General features: G+C 38.6%; 1 protein-coding gene across 1 annotated transcript; it reads right to left on the bottom strand.

The window, feature by feature from the left end:
• Positions 1-11,040: 11,040 nt before the first annotated feature.
• Positions 11,041-12,105, bottom strand: LOC129688746 (putative olfactory receptor 56B2). Its single transcript, XM_055623707.1, has one exon. It carries the CDS (start codon positions 12,103-12,105, stop codon positions 11,041-11,043), a length of 1,065 nt encoding a protein of 354 aa, XP_055479682.1.
• Between the last annotated feature and the right edge of the window lie 3,345 nt (positions 12,106-15,450).

Raw genomic sequence — 15,450 nt, 5'->3', positions numbered from 1 at the left:
GCTAAACAGAGAATTCTCAACAGAGGAATCTCAAATGTCAGAGAAACACTTAAAGAAATGCTCAATGTCCTTAGTCATCAGGGAAATGCAAGTCAAAACGACCCTGAGATTACACCTTACACCCATCAGACTGACAAAAATGATCAAAAACACAAGTGACAACACATGCTGTAGTGGATGTGGAGAAAGAGGAACCCTCTTCCATTGTTGGTAGAAGTGCAAACTTGTAAAACCACTTTGGAAATCAATCTGGTGCTTTCTTAGAAAACTAGGAATAATCATACCCAAGATCCAGCTATAACACTCTCTGGTATTCACCTGAAAGATGCTCCACCATTCAACAAAGACATTTGCTCAACCATGTTTATAATATCCAGATGCTGAAAACAACCTAGATGTCCCTCAATCAAAGAATGGAAAAAGAAACTGTGGTACATTTCCACAACAGAATACTACTCAGTCATTAAAAACAAGGAAATCATGAAATTTGTAGGCAAATTGATGGAACTAGAAAAGGCCATCCTGAAAGAGGTAACATAGACCCAGAAATACACAGATGGTATATAAGCGCTTGTAAGTGATTTTGGCCATATAGTACAGGAAAGACATACTACAATGCACTGACCCCAAGAACATAAGCCCAGTGGGCATCTTAGACTTCATGTGGGCTCACTAGTTAGGGGAATGGAAGATATCTCTGACGTGGACTATGTTGCCTGCTTTATGATCACTTGCCCCTGATGGGACTGCCCTACAGGGCTACAGGGGAAGAAGATAAACTTGGTCCTCATGTGAATAGATGAACTGGGGTGTGTGGGTAGAGGGGCTCCCCTCTTCTGAGGCATAAGGAGAAAGGGATGCAGAAGGGAGGGTGGGATTAGGAATAGAGGAGGGTGGGTCAATGACTGAGATGTAAATTGAATTAGTTTTTAATTACTCAAGAAGAAAATAAAGATGTGTTTGAGAGAGAATAAGCAACTTAAAATGAACTTATCCTTTTATTAAAAATAGATTTTTTTTCTTACATAGTCTGTCTTGATTATGTTATCCCATTCCTCTATACTCTTCCCAGTTCCTCCTCACATCCTCTCTTGTACAGATCTACCCTTTCTGTCTCTCATTAGTAAACAAATAGTCTTTTAGAGGAAATAGGAAAATAAAAAAAAGTTATATAAAGTGAGGTCTAACACATGAGAATAAGACAAAATATATAGGAGGAAACAGCCCAAGAGATGACAAAAGAAACAAAGACCCACTCATTCACATACTCAAGAATCCCACTAAATTTACACCGTAACGTTTATACAAAGGATCTGTAGGGTAAAAGATAAGATTCTCTCTCTCTCTCTCTCTCTCTCTCTCTCTCTGTCTATCTCTCTCTCTCATTCTCTCTCCTACATATGTGTGTGGGGTATATAGAGACAAACAAAATAAAAACAATAAAAATAGGAAAAGCCAGAGACAGCATTATAAGACAAGAAATTCCAAAGATGCCCCTGAGCTCTTCTGTGGGCCATCTACTGCTGAGCATGAAGCCTATCAAAGAGAGAGAGAGAGAGAGAGAGAGAGAGAGAGAGAGAGAGAGAGAATAGTTTGTTTCTCCAGCTTGTTTCCCTGGTCTTGGAGGAGGGTAAATTTTCATTAGCAAGTGGTTATCAATGGAAGATTTTTGATTATTTCTGCATTAGGGCTGGGGGATGTGTCCGCCTCTCCTTTTAGCTCTAGGACCTGGTGACAAGAGATGGCTAATTAAGACTCTGTCTCCCCCATTACTTAGTTATTCCATACTTTTATATTGCCCTCATATATGTATATACTATTGTATCAAGTTTCCAAAATTTCCATTCAAATGGCCATTAATTGTAGCTGTCCCTTTCCATATCACCTCCCTTGCTCTCCTCTTCTCTTCCATTGTCCACTTGATTCTCCTGTTCTATCTAGTCTTTTTCTTTATCTGTCAATAACTATCTATTCTATTTCCCTTTCCTAAGGCTATCCACCTGTTTTGCCAATTCCCTTATTAAATACTAACCTCTGTGGTTCTATGTATCAGAGCTTGGTTTTCATTGACTTAACAACTAATATCTACATATACATGAATATGTACCATATTTATCTTTTTTTCTGGATCTGGGTTACCTCATTCAGATTATTTTTTTCCTAGTTCTGACCACTCCCCCATGGATTTCACTATTCTTCTTTTTTAATGGCTGAGTGATACTATATTATATTGTGTAACTGTACTCCATTTTCTTTATCAATTTCTGTTTAAGAGCATCTAGGTTGTTTCCAATTTCCGGCTATTATGACTACAGCAGCAAGGAACATGGTTGAACCTGTCTCTGTGATGGGAGTAAGTGTTCTTTGGATATTTGCCCAAGAGTGGTAGAGCTGGACCTTGAGGTGGATTGATCCCTATATTCTTGAGTAACTGTCAAACTAATACCACAGTGGTTGTACAAGTTTGCATGCCCATCATTAGTGGATGATTCCTCCCCTTCCTCCATGCCATTGCCATATAAGCTTATTAAAATATCTCTTGTTGGCCTGGTTCGATTGTTGTCTCAGTGACTGTTGCTGCTAACCTAGGCCCAGTCCTGGAAGCTTCTGGCCTCCATACAATCTAATCTAGACCTAGAAGGTTTTTAACCTCTGAAAGTTACTGCTGAATTAACTCACCATTTTTGAACTCTGGCTGGCTGGTTCAACTCAGCTTTTCTGGCTCAAACCCCTCTCCAACTGACTGATTGAAATGGCTTTTCTCAGCTTCTGACCGAGTTCTCTGTTTGGCCACATACTAACTTTACCAATATGTTCTAATCTTCTTGCTCTTTCCTATTCTCTAAATCATTCTGTCTTCACCTGTGTCTAACTTCTTCTCTTTCTGCAACTTGTCTCTGTACAGCTGTCCAGGAAAAACTGCCTTCTCCCTCTTCCTCTTCACTGCTCTCCTGAGTCCTCTTTTTCCTGTTTCTTCTGGTGAGAGTTGGATGTAGGATTAGATTTTTTAAAACACCTACTTGATCTAGAGTTCTTAAACACCTTTACCTTCCTTACAAACACCCCTTCCCAGATCTTGGGTAGGAGATTGGTAGGGAAATGGGCTGTAGACCTCTTTTAGCTACTTCCTGCTGATTAGGGTCATTGGATTCTTTGGTGATACATCAATCTTAGCAATCAAGATAGCAGCAGTAGGGTGAAACAGCAAAGCAGCAAACTACAACACAAGCAGCAGCAAACAGCAAAAAAGAGCAGCAGTCATGGTACCACTCAACAGAAGTGGAAAGACTCTGCCAAAACAGCGTGAGAAGTTCTCTGGAGCATTTCTCTCTTCGAAAAGCAATGCAAACTGTTGCAAAAAATAGCAATGCAAAGAGAGTTGTCTCACTGTTTGTGGGGTTCTATTTATCCCTTCTCAGCGTACACATGAGGATGTTTTCTGCCTGGCAAAAACCATACCCCTCACAAGAGATGGTTTCTAGCTGACAAACATCAATTGCCTTTTCATGGAGCTGTTTTCTGTGGGGGAGGGGGCAGGGACATGAAGACATTCCCACATCCTACACTTGGAACCAAAAAAACAAAACAAAACAAAACAAAACAAAACAAAAACAACATATTCACATGACACATCTGACTTTCTAAAGAAACCAGAAACTTCCACTTTGGTTGGATACCTCTTATCTCTGGCTCATTCTGTCAAACCTGTCCCTGATTTGTCACTTTGCCCCTCAATTAGACATCAATCTCAAACATCAGTGCTGCCTTCTACAAACTAACTTTACCTTCATTGTTTGGTATTAAAGGTGTGTACTAAGGACATGTCTGTGTTCCAGGTAGAGGGATTAAAGATGTGTGGCATGTCTGCATTCCAGCTGGATCACATACACCTGGGTCTTAGGATGTGACTGATCCCTTGCCATGGCAGCCATGTTTCTGGATTAAAATTCCTCTGCATAAACTTCTATTTAAGTTATTGATCTTTGCCATTCTGATAGGTGTAAGATAAAATCTCAAAGTGGTTTTGATTTGCATTTCCCTGATGACTAGGGGTGTTGAACATTTTTTTAAGTATTTCTTAGTCATTTGAGTTTCCGCTTTTGAGAATTCTGTTTTGACCTGTTTGTAATTTTTAAATAAGAGTTACTTATTTTCTTGATACCTAGGTTTTTTAGTACTTTCTATATTTCAGATATTAACCCCATATTAGAGGTTTAGTTGTTTAAAGAAATCTTTTTCCACTCTGTAGGCTTTTTCACTTTGTCCAAATAACAATGTGCTTTGCATGCAGATGATTTTCCTTTTCATGACGTCCCATTTATTAATTGATGATCTTAGTGCCTGTGCTAATGATGCTCTGTTCAGAAAGTCTTCTCTGCCGATGAAGGCAAGGCTATTCCCTGCTTTCTCTTCTATCAGGTTCAGTGTATCTGGTGTTACATTGAGGTCTTTGATTGATATGGAATTGAGTTTTGTTCAGGTGATAAGTAGGGATCTATTTGGATCCTTCTGCATGGAGCTAACCAGTTTGACCAATACTAATTTTTTTTTAAAGATGCTGTCTCTTTTCTAATGTGTTTTTTCTGGCTTCTTTTCAAAAATCAAGTGTCCATAGGTGTGTGGATTTATGTCTGGGTCTTCAGCTTGGTCCCATTAATCAAAGCTGATTTTGTGCCAATACCATGTTGCTTTTATTACTGTACCTCTGTCATACAACTTGAAATCCAGGCTGGTGATACCTCCAATAGTTCTTTTATTATTAGGGATTGTTGCTTAGCTATCCTAAATTTTTGTGTTTCCATATGAAGCTGAGAATGGTTGTTTCAAGCTATGTGAAGAATTTTGTTGGAATTTTGATAAGGACTACATTGAATCTGAAGATTGCTTTTGGTAGGATGGCCATTTATGCTGTATTAATCCTACCAACCCATTAGCACTCAAGATCTTTCCATGTTCTGATATAGTCTTCAGATTCTTCAAAGACTTGAAGTTTTGCACCATACAAATTTTTCACTTGCTTGGATAGAGATATCCCAAGATATTTTATATTATTTGTGGCTATTTTGAAAGGTGTTATTTTTTAAATTTTTTTTCAGTTCATTTTTCTATTTATAAATAGAAATATATAGGAGGGTTACTGAATTTGTGAGTTAATTTTGTATCCTGTTGCTTTGCAGAAAGTGTTTATCGACTGTAGTTCTCTGGTGGATATTGTAAGCTCATTTATGTATATTATCATGTCACGTGCAAGAGGCTTTGACTTCTTCCTCTCAAGCTTGTATCCCCTCCATCCCTTTCAGCTGTCTTATTGCTTTAGCTAACACTTCAAATACTGTGTTGAGTAGGTATGGAGCTAGTGGACAACCTTGTGTTTGTCCGAATTTTAGTGGTATTTCTTGGAGTTTCTCTCCATTTCACTTGATGTTGGCTATGGGCTTAACGTAAACTGTCTTTATTTTCTTGAAGTATATCCTTTGTGTCTCTAATCGCTCCAAGACTTTTTTAATTAATTTATTTTTTATTAACTACAATTTATTCATTTTGTATCCCAGCTGTAGCCCCTCTCTCTTCCCCTCCTAATCCCACTTTTCCTCCCTCTTCTCCTCCTATGCCCCTCCCTCGGCACTCCAAGATTTTTATGATTTTGTGTCTTTTTCTCTTTCAGTTTGTTTATATGGTCAATTGCATTTATTGATTTACATATGTTGAACCATCTTTGCATCTATGGGATAAAGCCTACTTGATCATGGTGGATGGTCTTTTTGGTGTGTTCTTGGATTTGGTTTGCCTTCTCAGGAAAAGACAGAGTTCCAAGTTGGGTAATATGTAGTTTTAGATAAAATAAAAAAGATGAAAAAGTAATATAGGATCTTGAGCATGAGGATTAGAAATAATTTAATTCCATGCAACTCACAGCATTATCTGCAAAGAGTAGAATAAGGAATCTGATCAATTGGCCATAGACAGGTGATTTACAACTACCATCTTACAAAAGAAGATAAATCCACATGTAACTCTAAAGCTGTGGTCATATGGACTAGCCTTAGGGTGATCAAATTACTTTTCTGGATATTACACATGTAAATAGTATTACAATTCCTGCCCCCTCCAAAAAATCAATATGGCCAGAGTGTGGGAGCAAAGTAGCAGCCAGATCCCCCATTAGTGTTGATATGTTCAGTGGCCTCTGTGTTCAGACATGTCTTTCTGAATCAGATTCACTGCAGTGGCTAGATTCCTTAGGATATCAACTGTACTTAGGATATTCATCATGAATGTGGCTAAATTTTATAATTTTTACTATAAATACACTTATATTAATAAAACTTGGATTCAAATATAGAAAAAATTCCTTACCTTTGATTGAATTTCTTCTCCATCCTCTCGGCGTATTATTCTTACATTTGGTCTTTTCACAGTGTTCCAGATATCCTGGATATTTAGTCCCAGGAAAATTTTAGATTTAACGTTTTCTTTGACTGGGGTATTTATTTCTTCCATTGTGTCTTCAGTGTGCCGAGATTCTCTCTTCCGTCTCTTCTACTCTGTGGATGAGGTCTGCCTCTGAGGCTCCTGTTTGATTTTCTAAATCTTTCATTTCCAGATTTCCCTCAGTTTGGGGGTGTTGTTGTACTTCTACTTTTAAGTCTTGAACTGCTTTATTCATTTTTTCCACAGTTTGTGTTTTCATGTGTTTATGTAGGGGATTAATTCATTTCCTTTTTAAGGTCCTCTGTCATAGCCATAATTACCATGTCAAGGTCTCTGTCTTGTGCTGTGCCCTATTGCAGTGCTTAGGACCTACTGTGGTAGGGTTGCTGTGCTCTAGTAAGCATTGTGCACTGGCTGGTTTGGGGTTTTCATACTAGTATCTACAAATATGGGTCTGGAAATATTGTAATTACAGGTGCTCATATTTGGTATTATCTTTGTTAGATGAGTGTTTATTTTTTATTTCTGTTGCCTTCTCTGGTCCTTAGGAGGATGTGATGGCTGTGTTGCCTGGTGTCAAATTCTTCTGGGATTCTACTGAGTGTGTCCACCAGAGCTTCCAGCTAAAATGTGTTTTAGCTATCAGGAGTTGACATTTAAAAATGGGGATCAGCCCAGGGGAAAGACTGCGAAGGTCCACGGGAAGGAGGAAAGCAAGGTGTTATACCAGGATCTGCTTGGTCCCTTAGGAATGGGAGCAGAGAGTGGGGAGAGGCCATAACAGGTGGTCTCCTACAGAGATGGGAAGAAGACTGGGAGGTTAGATACTGAGAAGAGGGAGAGTGAAGATCTGAAGCTGGCCTACCTGCTTGTCTGGCCTACCTGCTTGTCTCGCAAGCATGGCTGGCAGGTTCTTAGTGAATGCCTGCTGAATTGAGGCCTGGTATAAAGCAATGTTAGGAAAGAAAGGTTGGAGGGGGAGAACTGTCTGATCCACTGTCGCTGGGAGGTGGGGCAGGGAGGAAAGGAAGGCGGTAGCAGCTGGTCTATTACAGAGTTAGGGGTGAAACTGGGGATTTGGAAGAGTGGAGAAGAGGTGAAGATCCTCAAGCTACCTGCTTTTCTGTTTCAAGTCTTAAAATGCATTTTAAATATGTAATCACTATGTATGTTTCTGACAGAACATTCAACACTTTTATAAATTAAATTTCATTATTATCACTCATCATAATATATCAGAGATTTATAATAGGGTTAATCTCTGTTACCTTTTATGAATAAAAGTGTATTGATTATGTACACAGTCCTATAATCACAGTCTAATTCATGGAAATCTGTTTTACTTTTACAGGAAATTAGAAAAAATACTTATATAGAAAATAATTTATTACACATTCCCATTTTTATTGAGATAAAAATCATGCTAATGCTAAAGCTCATCTTTTTATGTGGTTTGAAAGCAGATGACCTAGTTCATACTTCCAAGCAAGCAGCCACTATGTCCTTCCTGGGTGGCGCAGAGGAATTCCCAGAAGGAAGCTCTATGGCTGATGGTCAGCCTCTCTCACTATCGTGCTCAGCATCCACTTCCTGGCAACAAACGATTGACCTTGTGATACTGCGCATCGCCTGTTTGGGACACACACTTTTGTACACTCGACAGCCTCGTGCCGCTCCCTTCCTTCGTCGTAATGTCAAGGGTAACCGAGCTCCAGCCATCCCAGGACTTTAGTTCTTCGCAGGTTTTCACTGTGCGTCATATTCTGACGTTTACGCTTTCTATTAACTTGAATTTTTAACAATAGTAAGTTTTTTTGCTAAATTTAGCATTTCTTTCATTCCTTAAATAAGCCAAAATTTTAAAATATCAATTTCATTTTCCATTTTAAAGTTTACATCACAATGCTATTGCATACAGCATCAGTTAGTAAAATGATGATGGTAATGAAACCAATACTATTATCACAGGGTTACTTTTGTAAGGAAAAGTACATTTCCTTATGTGTGGAAGGGGAGGTCCTAGGACAACTTGTCTAAGGCATTTCTTTACTTCCACCATGTGCCTCCTGGTGATCAAACTCAGGTCCTCAGGCTCGGCACAATCTTTACCCACTAAGCCATCCCACTAGCCCCTTCCCCTTAAGTCTTACCAGAATAAACTTTTTAAATTATCATTTATTACAATTTATTCAATTTGTACCCTGGCTGTGGCCCCGACCTGGTCTCCTCCCAATCCCATGCTCCCTCCATCTTCTCCCCTATGTCCCTCCCCTAGTCCACTGCAGAATAAACTTTATTTCATGTGTCCACATCAGCATTTAAAGGGCATATACTGTGCTTACTTCTTAACAGGAGATACTAAAGATATTGACACGCAAGTTTTTGTTCAAATCTTTAGTTTGAGTCATGATGCATGTATATTGATAGTAGTTAATGTTTTTGTGTCTTGTGACAACTATATTCATTTAAACTCTTGAGTGAATACAAGATTTTGCCCACATATCAACAACAGTGTAGAAAAGAATACTTTTCTTTTCTTTTCTTTTTTTTCTTCCTGTGTATCTGTGAGTAGCCATCCCAAAGCTGCAGTTGGTAGGCTGCTGTAGTTTTATTGGATATCCTCTTTAGTGAGTGATAACGTGAACATGTTGCAAGACTTATTTTTCTGGTTTAAAAAAAAAAGTATTTAATAAGATTTAGCTTGAACTATGTACAGAGAAATTGGAAAACATTACAATGTCACTACAAGATTATGTAAAACATTTATCTACTCAGACATTTCTTGTAAACAAATAGTTATGTTAAGCCCTTCCACTGTAATATAATGCTGTTAATAAAATTTATTCACTACTTAAAGCGTTATACTTTAAATCATTTCTTTTCAATTTTTAAGATAATGAATATTTTTAAATTTATTTATATTATTAATTACAGTTTATTCACTTTGATTCCCAGCTGTAGCCCCCTCCTATATCCCCTCCCAATCCCACCCTCCCTCTCTTATCTCCTCCCATGCCCCTCCCCAAGTCCACTAGTCTTAGCCTATCAGGTCTCATGAGAACTGGCTGCATTGTCATCCTCTGGGTAATCAAAGAGCCAGCCACTGAGTTCATGTCAGAGACAGCCCCTGTTTCCCTTATTAGGGAACCCACTTGGACACTGAGCTGCCATGGGCTACATCTGTGCAGGGGTTCTAGGTTATATCCATGCATGGTCCTTGGTTGGAATATCTCTCAAAAAAGACCCCTGTTGATCTCCTTGTGGAGCTCCTGTCCCCTCCAGGTATTTCTATCTCCCCCTTCTTTCATAAGATTCCCTGTACTCTGCCCAAAGTTTGGCTATGAGCCTCAGCATCTGCTATGATACCCTGCTGGATAGAGTCTTTCAGAGGCCTTCTATGGTAGGCTCCTGTGCTGTTCCCTGTTTTCTCACTTTTCCAAAGTCCGTCCGTTTGCCTTTCTGAGTGAGGATTAAGCATCTTACCCAGGGTCCTCCTTCCTGATTACCTTCTTTAGTTGTACAGATTTTAGTATGTTTATCCTACAATATATGTCTAATATCTACTAATAAGTGAATATATACTATGTGTGTCTTTCTGCTTCTGGGATACCTCACTCAGAGTGATCTTCTCTAGTTCCTAGCATTTCCCTGCAAATTTCATTATTTCCTTGTTTTTTATTGCTAAGTAATATTCCATTGTGTAGATGTACCACAATTTCTGTATCCATTCCTCAACTGAAAGGCATCTGGGCTATTTCCAGCTTCTGGCTATTAAAAATAAAGCTGCTACAAACATGGTTGAGCAAATGTCCTTGTTGTATACTTGAACATATTTTGGATATATGCCTAGGAGTGGTATAGCTGGATCTCAAGGAAGCGCTATTCCTAATTGTTTGAGAAAGTGTCAGATTGATTTCCAAAGTGGTTGTACAAGTTTACATTCCCACCAGCAATGGAGGAGGGTTCCCGTTTCTCCACATCCTCTCCAGCATGTGTTGTCACTTGAGTTTTTTATCTTAGCTATTCTGATGGGTGTAAGGTGAAATCTCAGGGTTGTTAAATATGGCCATTTTATCACAAGCAATCATTTGCACCTTCCTGATGACAAAGGAGGCTGAGCATTTCTTTAAGTGTTTCTCTAGCATTCCATATCCCTCCATTGAGAATTCTCTGTTTAGCTCTGTACTGCATTTTTTGATTGGATTACTTTGTTTGCTGGTGTTTAACTTCTGGGAATACATATATTTTTAGAGAAAATTCAAGCCACCTTTTTTCAGTAAAGAAGATGCAGCCTAAAAAATCACAAGGAAGTAAAATGGTAGAAGTAACTCAGGTTTTTTTTTTTTCTAATTAAATTAAATAGAAGGAATAAGTTCTCTGATTTAAAATAGATAATTTCACAGATCTTGGCCAATATACTCAAAATTGTCTCGCTGTTCTAGCCAGTAGCACAAACTACTGAAATATACACCCTGAAAATCCTCCCCTTAGATTCTGGAACAGAAATGTCAACATGATGTTACTCTCTGTCCTGAAGATTTTCAAACCTGGATACATCAAGCAATGTTTTGACTTTTTCTTCTTCTAAATTTCAGTTGATTCCTGACATTAAATCACAGCTCTCCCAGGGTCTATAGTATTTACTTTATCACTTGTTGTCATCGGAGATACAAAGGGTAAATGTAGAGAAAGAAAGAGAGCGCGTTCTCGTTCATAGTTACTCTTAAGACAGAGGCCAGTCACTCTGTATAAGCTTTGTTTTAGCTCTTTGTTCTTGAGTGCATACACCATGGGGTTCAGAGCAGGGGGAATTACATTGTGCAGCACATTCAGCAAAACTGGGATAAGAGGAATTTTCATTCCTGCACTATGAGTGATGGACAGGACAATGATGACTGTGTAGAAGAAAAGGATTAAGATGAGGTGAGAAGTGCAGGTACTTAAGGCCTTAGATGCAGCTTCTGCAGAGTTCAGCTTCAACACAGACCGAAGAATCAAAGCATATGAAATCACAATCAAACCCAGGTCACTTCCCATGACTGCCCAAGCCAGGAGCAGCTGGTTGATGCTGTTGATTTTCCTGTCGTCACAGGAAAGACTAGTGACCCCTAGGTTAGAGCACAGGCAGTGTTCGATTTTATTCCTGGAACAGTAATTTCTCTGGGCAGCCAACACAGGTACTGACAAGGGAGCCACACAATTTCTGAGGGCCATAAACACAGTTGCTTTGACCACAAAAGAGTCAGTAACAACTGAAGAGTACCTCAGTGGTCTGCAAATCGCCACATACCTATCTACGGCCATGCAGACAAAGATACCTGACTCCATGGCAACAAAAACATGGATGGCGTACATTTGAGCAAAGCACTCGTTGAAACTGATGGCCTTAGCATTGAACCATAAGATGGCTAAAATCTTAGGCATGATGGTGGTTGCCAAGCCCATGTCTACTATAGCCAGGATGCCCAGGAAATAGTACATAGGCTGGTGTAGTGACACTTCCTGGTAGATTACAGTAATGATAAGTGTGTTGGCTGTGAGGGCCAAGATATAGAGCAGAGCCAGGGGCAGGGAGAGCCAGTGCTGCCAGCTGTGGATGCCTGGAAATCCCATCAGAACGAACTCAGACACTTGGAAGCTAGAACTGTTGGAATCAGTCAGATCCTGGGACATCTCTTGCTAAGAGGAAAAAGGTTAATATTGTTAGTTTAGATTAGCAAAGTGTTTATCAGAAAAAAATGTTTACTCTTGATGATTGTATTTAGAAAATTTTTGCAGTTTCATTATTCTCATCCTGTTATCTGTATTACTCACATGTGATGAAAAAAGATCATCTCTGGTAGGTGGCACATTCTATTTGTTAACAAGTCATCCTTCAAATTCCATAAAAAGATTTATTTGTTCTATCTCAGTACAGACACATGGGCTATTACAGACAATCAGAACCTTGTTCAACCATTATCTTGTGGCGACCATATAAGCAATAAAAATAACAGGAATGTGATATCACACCCCAACTTTTAAATTTGGTTTTGCTAATGTGCTTCTTGCTTCTTCAGCTAATGTGTTTAGAAAGAAAGTCTTTCATACATGAACACTTCTTACATATGAAATTACATTATGTAATTACATTATGACCTAATGTAATAGATGCATGTTTTATTTATATACTTAATTTAAAATGATGAGATGTATATATTTAGTTTAAATATTTTATTGTCCTGATTCAATTGTTGTGGATGTAAACATGGTTTTGTTTTGATCCCAGGTGTAGGATATGGGACTGTTTCAGATTGTTCACAGCAGCAAACTATTTGCCTCATGGGAGCTCTGAGAAGGGCGCTTTCCCAGCTGAAGATAGTTTAATTCTGAGGATTCTGAGAGGGAATAAATGCCAGAATCCAGAGAGTGTCGGGGAAGATCTGAGAAAAAAGAAGGCTGCTGGTGCTCACCTCTCTTCTCCTGGTGGCTGTTGTTGCAGTTTGACGAGTACTCAGAGATCTCCTGAAAAGAAGATTGGAGTTGCCCTAAGGAGCCCGAAGTCCCTAGCCAGCAGGAAATAGCTCAGAAAAACTATGCCTCCTATCCCCACTAACCTCCTTTCTCTCCTACCACGTGTTGAGGTGTTAGAAGGGACTGGGGTGGAAAGGAGGTAGAGGCTAAAGAAACATAAATAAAATAGTTTTTGAAAAGTACACCTACAACCTATTTATTCTAAGAAATCCAATTTAGAAAAACATTAATGTCCTCTCTAAAGCTAGACATCCATTTAAAAAGTGGGATTATTTAAAGGCCTATGGTGTCCAGGCTCTTTTGATCGTGTTTGTAAGTAACTTACCCTATCTATGACAATTAGTTCTTAGAACAGTCCATGCAAACATTCTATAACTCATGGAAGAGAAATAAAAAATTATGTCTAGAAAATTGTCGTTTCAGGTAGGGTACACACACTGTGAGAATGTGGGTGCAGTTGTAACAGCCCCTGCTGTCATAGAATCCTGCTGGGAATCACACAAAAGCGCCAACGCTAAATTCACTCCCACCCTTTAGGAAAGTCCGCCCTCTTCCCTCTCTGATCTAATGTGGATATGCCTGTAGCATTTGTTAAAATTCCTTCTTAGACTAAACTTCCAGACATCACAGGAGGATACTTCATGTCTAGGGAAATCTGATGTATCAAATTGTTCCTTATCCAATTTTTCTACCTCTTTCCCATTTTTCACTGGAATGTAATTAGATATTGCTCAAGACAACATTTTTGCATGCAAAAAACTAATACAACACAAGTATGTTTATAAGGGTAGTCTCAGAGACCGCTTCCTGAGCCATGATAAAATCTTAGAGCCAAACATGATTAAATGTCAAGTGCATCCATCTTTAAAGATAATGATGATAGTTTTCACAGAGGAAAAGACAAATGGCCCCCACCTGAGCCGTGGGTGGTCTTTGCTCTTAGAAGGCTTATTTCCATCTTGGATTTTAAAGTTTATGTTCCAGCAAATTTACTTACAGACTTACCTTCCTCAACAAAACTCATCTTTTTCTTTAAGACAAATAAATATCCTTCACGGTTGCTATAAGGTGAAATTCAGTGAGTCCTTTGGAAGAGTAGGGAGATAGAAGGACCCAGAGAGGGGACAGGAGCTCCACAAGGAGACCAACAAAACTAACAAATCAGAGCCCAGGATGGGGCTGCAGAGAATGATGCACCAGCCAAGGACCACGCATGGAGAGGACCTAGACCCCCTGCTAAAATGTAGCCAATAGGCATCTCAGTGTCCATGTGGGTTCCCTAGGAAGGGGAGTAGGGGCTGTCTCTGACATGGACTCTGTTGCCTGCTTTTTGATCACATCTCCCTGACAGGGCAGCCTTGCCAGGCCACAGAGGAAGAGGATGCAGGCAGTCCTGATGAGACTTGATAGTCTGGGGTCAGATGGTAGGGGAGGAGGGCTCCCCCTTTCTGAGGACTAGGAGAGGAGGATGTGGTGAAAAGGGGGAAAGTATGGGGCCAGGAGAAGAGGGGTCTACAATTGGGGTATAAAGTGAATAAATTATAAAAAAACAAATTTAAATAATAATAAGCTTGAGGTAAAATTTATTATGGGAACCCACCTACTTTATCATTTAGCACAAACAAAATAACACAACTTTTAAAGCACATATTTAATTCATACTTATCTTTTCAGAATTGACCAAGATATTATAATCCTACTGATGTCAACAAGTATTTACAAAAGATTGAGAAACCAATGAATGGATGAAATATAATAGAACTTTAAAGACTATTAAATTATGGTCTACAAATAATTTTATTTAAAATATGGAGATTATTATCAGCAGAACTAAAATTTTAAAATATACCTCATAAAGAAAAATAGATAAAAATTTTCAATAAAATTTTTGTTATAAAATGGAGGAATCATAAGGAACCCTTATAGCAGTAGAAAAAGAAAGCACCAAGAACATTTCTTGTTTGTTTGTTTGTTTGTTTGAGCAATCCCATCAGTTATTTAAAATCTAGGAGGAGGATTGGTGAGATGGTTCAACAGATAAAGCTACTTGTCCTGAAGCCAGACAGCCTGAGTTTGATGTCTGAGGTTCTCACCGTTGAAGGGAAAAACCAGCTCTCAGAAATGGCCCGTGACTTCCATACCATCGCCAGGGAAGTGTGTACCCAAATGCATGCACACACACACACATTTACACAGAAAAAATAAATGTAATAATTTGTTTAAAGTTAGAGAATTCATAAAAGTGAATATTGTCCACACTTGTTATATTTGCAATACCGATATGTCATAAAAAAATTACAAAAAGTATGTGTGTACAATATTCCTAAAGTTACTTTGGAAAAACAATGCAAATGATTAAAATATACTACAAATGTTAATGATGAGATATCAATTTCTGCCAAATATTAGGGACCAAAGGAATGATAGAATAAATGTTTGTATAGAGTAATTAAAAAAGAAGAAAGAAAGAAAGAAAGAAAGAAAGAAAGAAAGAAAGAAAGAAAG

This window comes from Psammomys obesus, unplaced genomic scaffold (genome assembly GCF_907164565.1).
Source record: "Psammomys obesus unplaced genomic scaffold, mPsaObe1.curated_primary_1811, whole genome shotgun sequence".
NCBI lineage: Eukaryota > Metazoa > Chordata > Mammalia > Rodentia > Muridae > Psammomys > Psammomys obesus.
This window is presented reverse-complemented; position numbering and strand designations above follow the sequence as displayed.

Bases quoted from the DNA above. Each gene is read 5' to 3' on its own strand.
- LOC129688746 (XM_055623707.1), bottom strand. From the start codon at position 12,105: ATGTCCCAGGATCTGACTGATTCCAACAGTTCTAGCTTCCAAGTGTCT.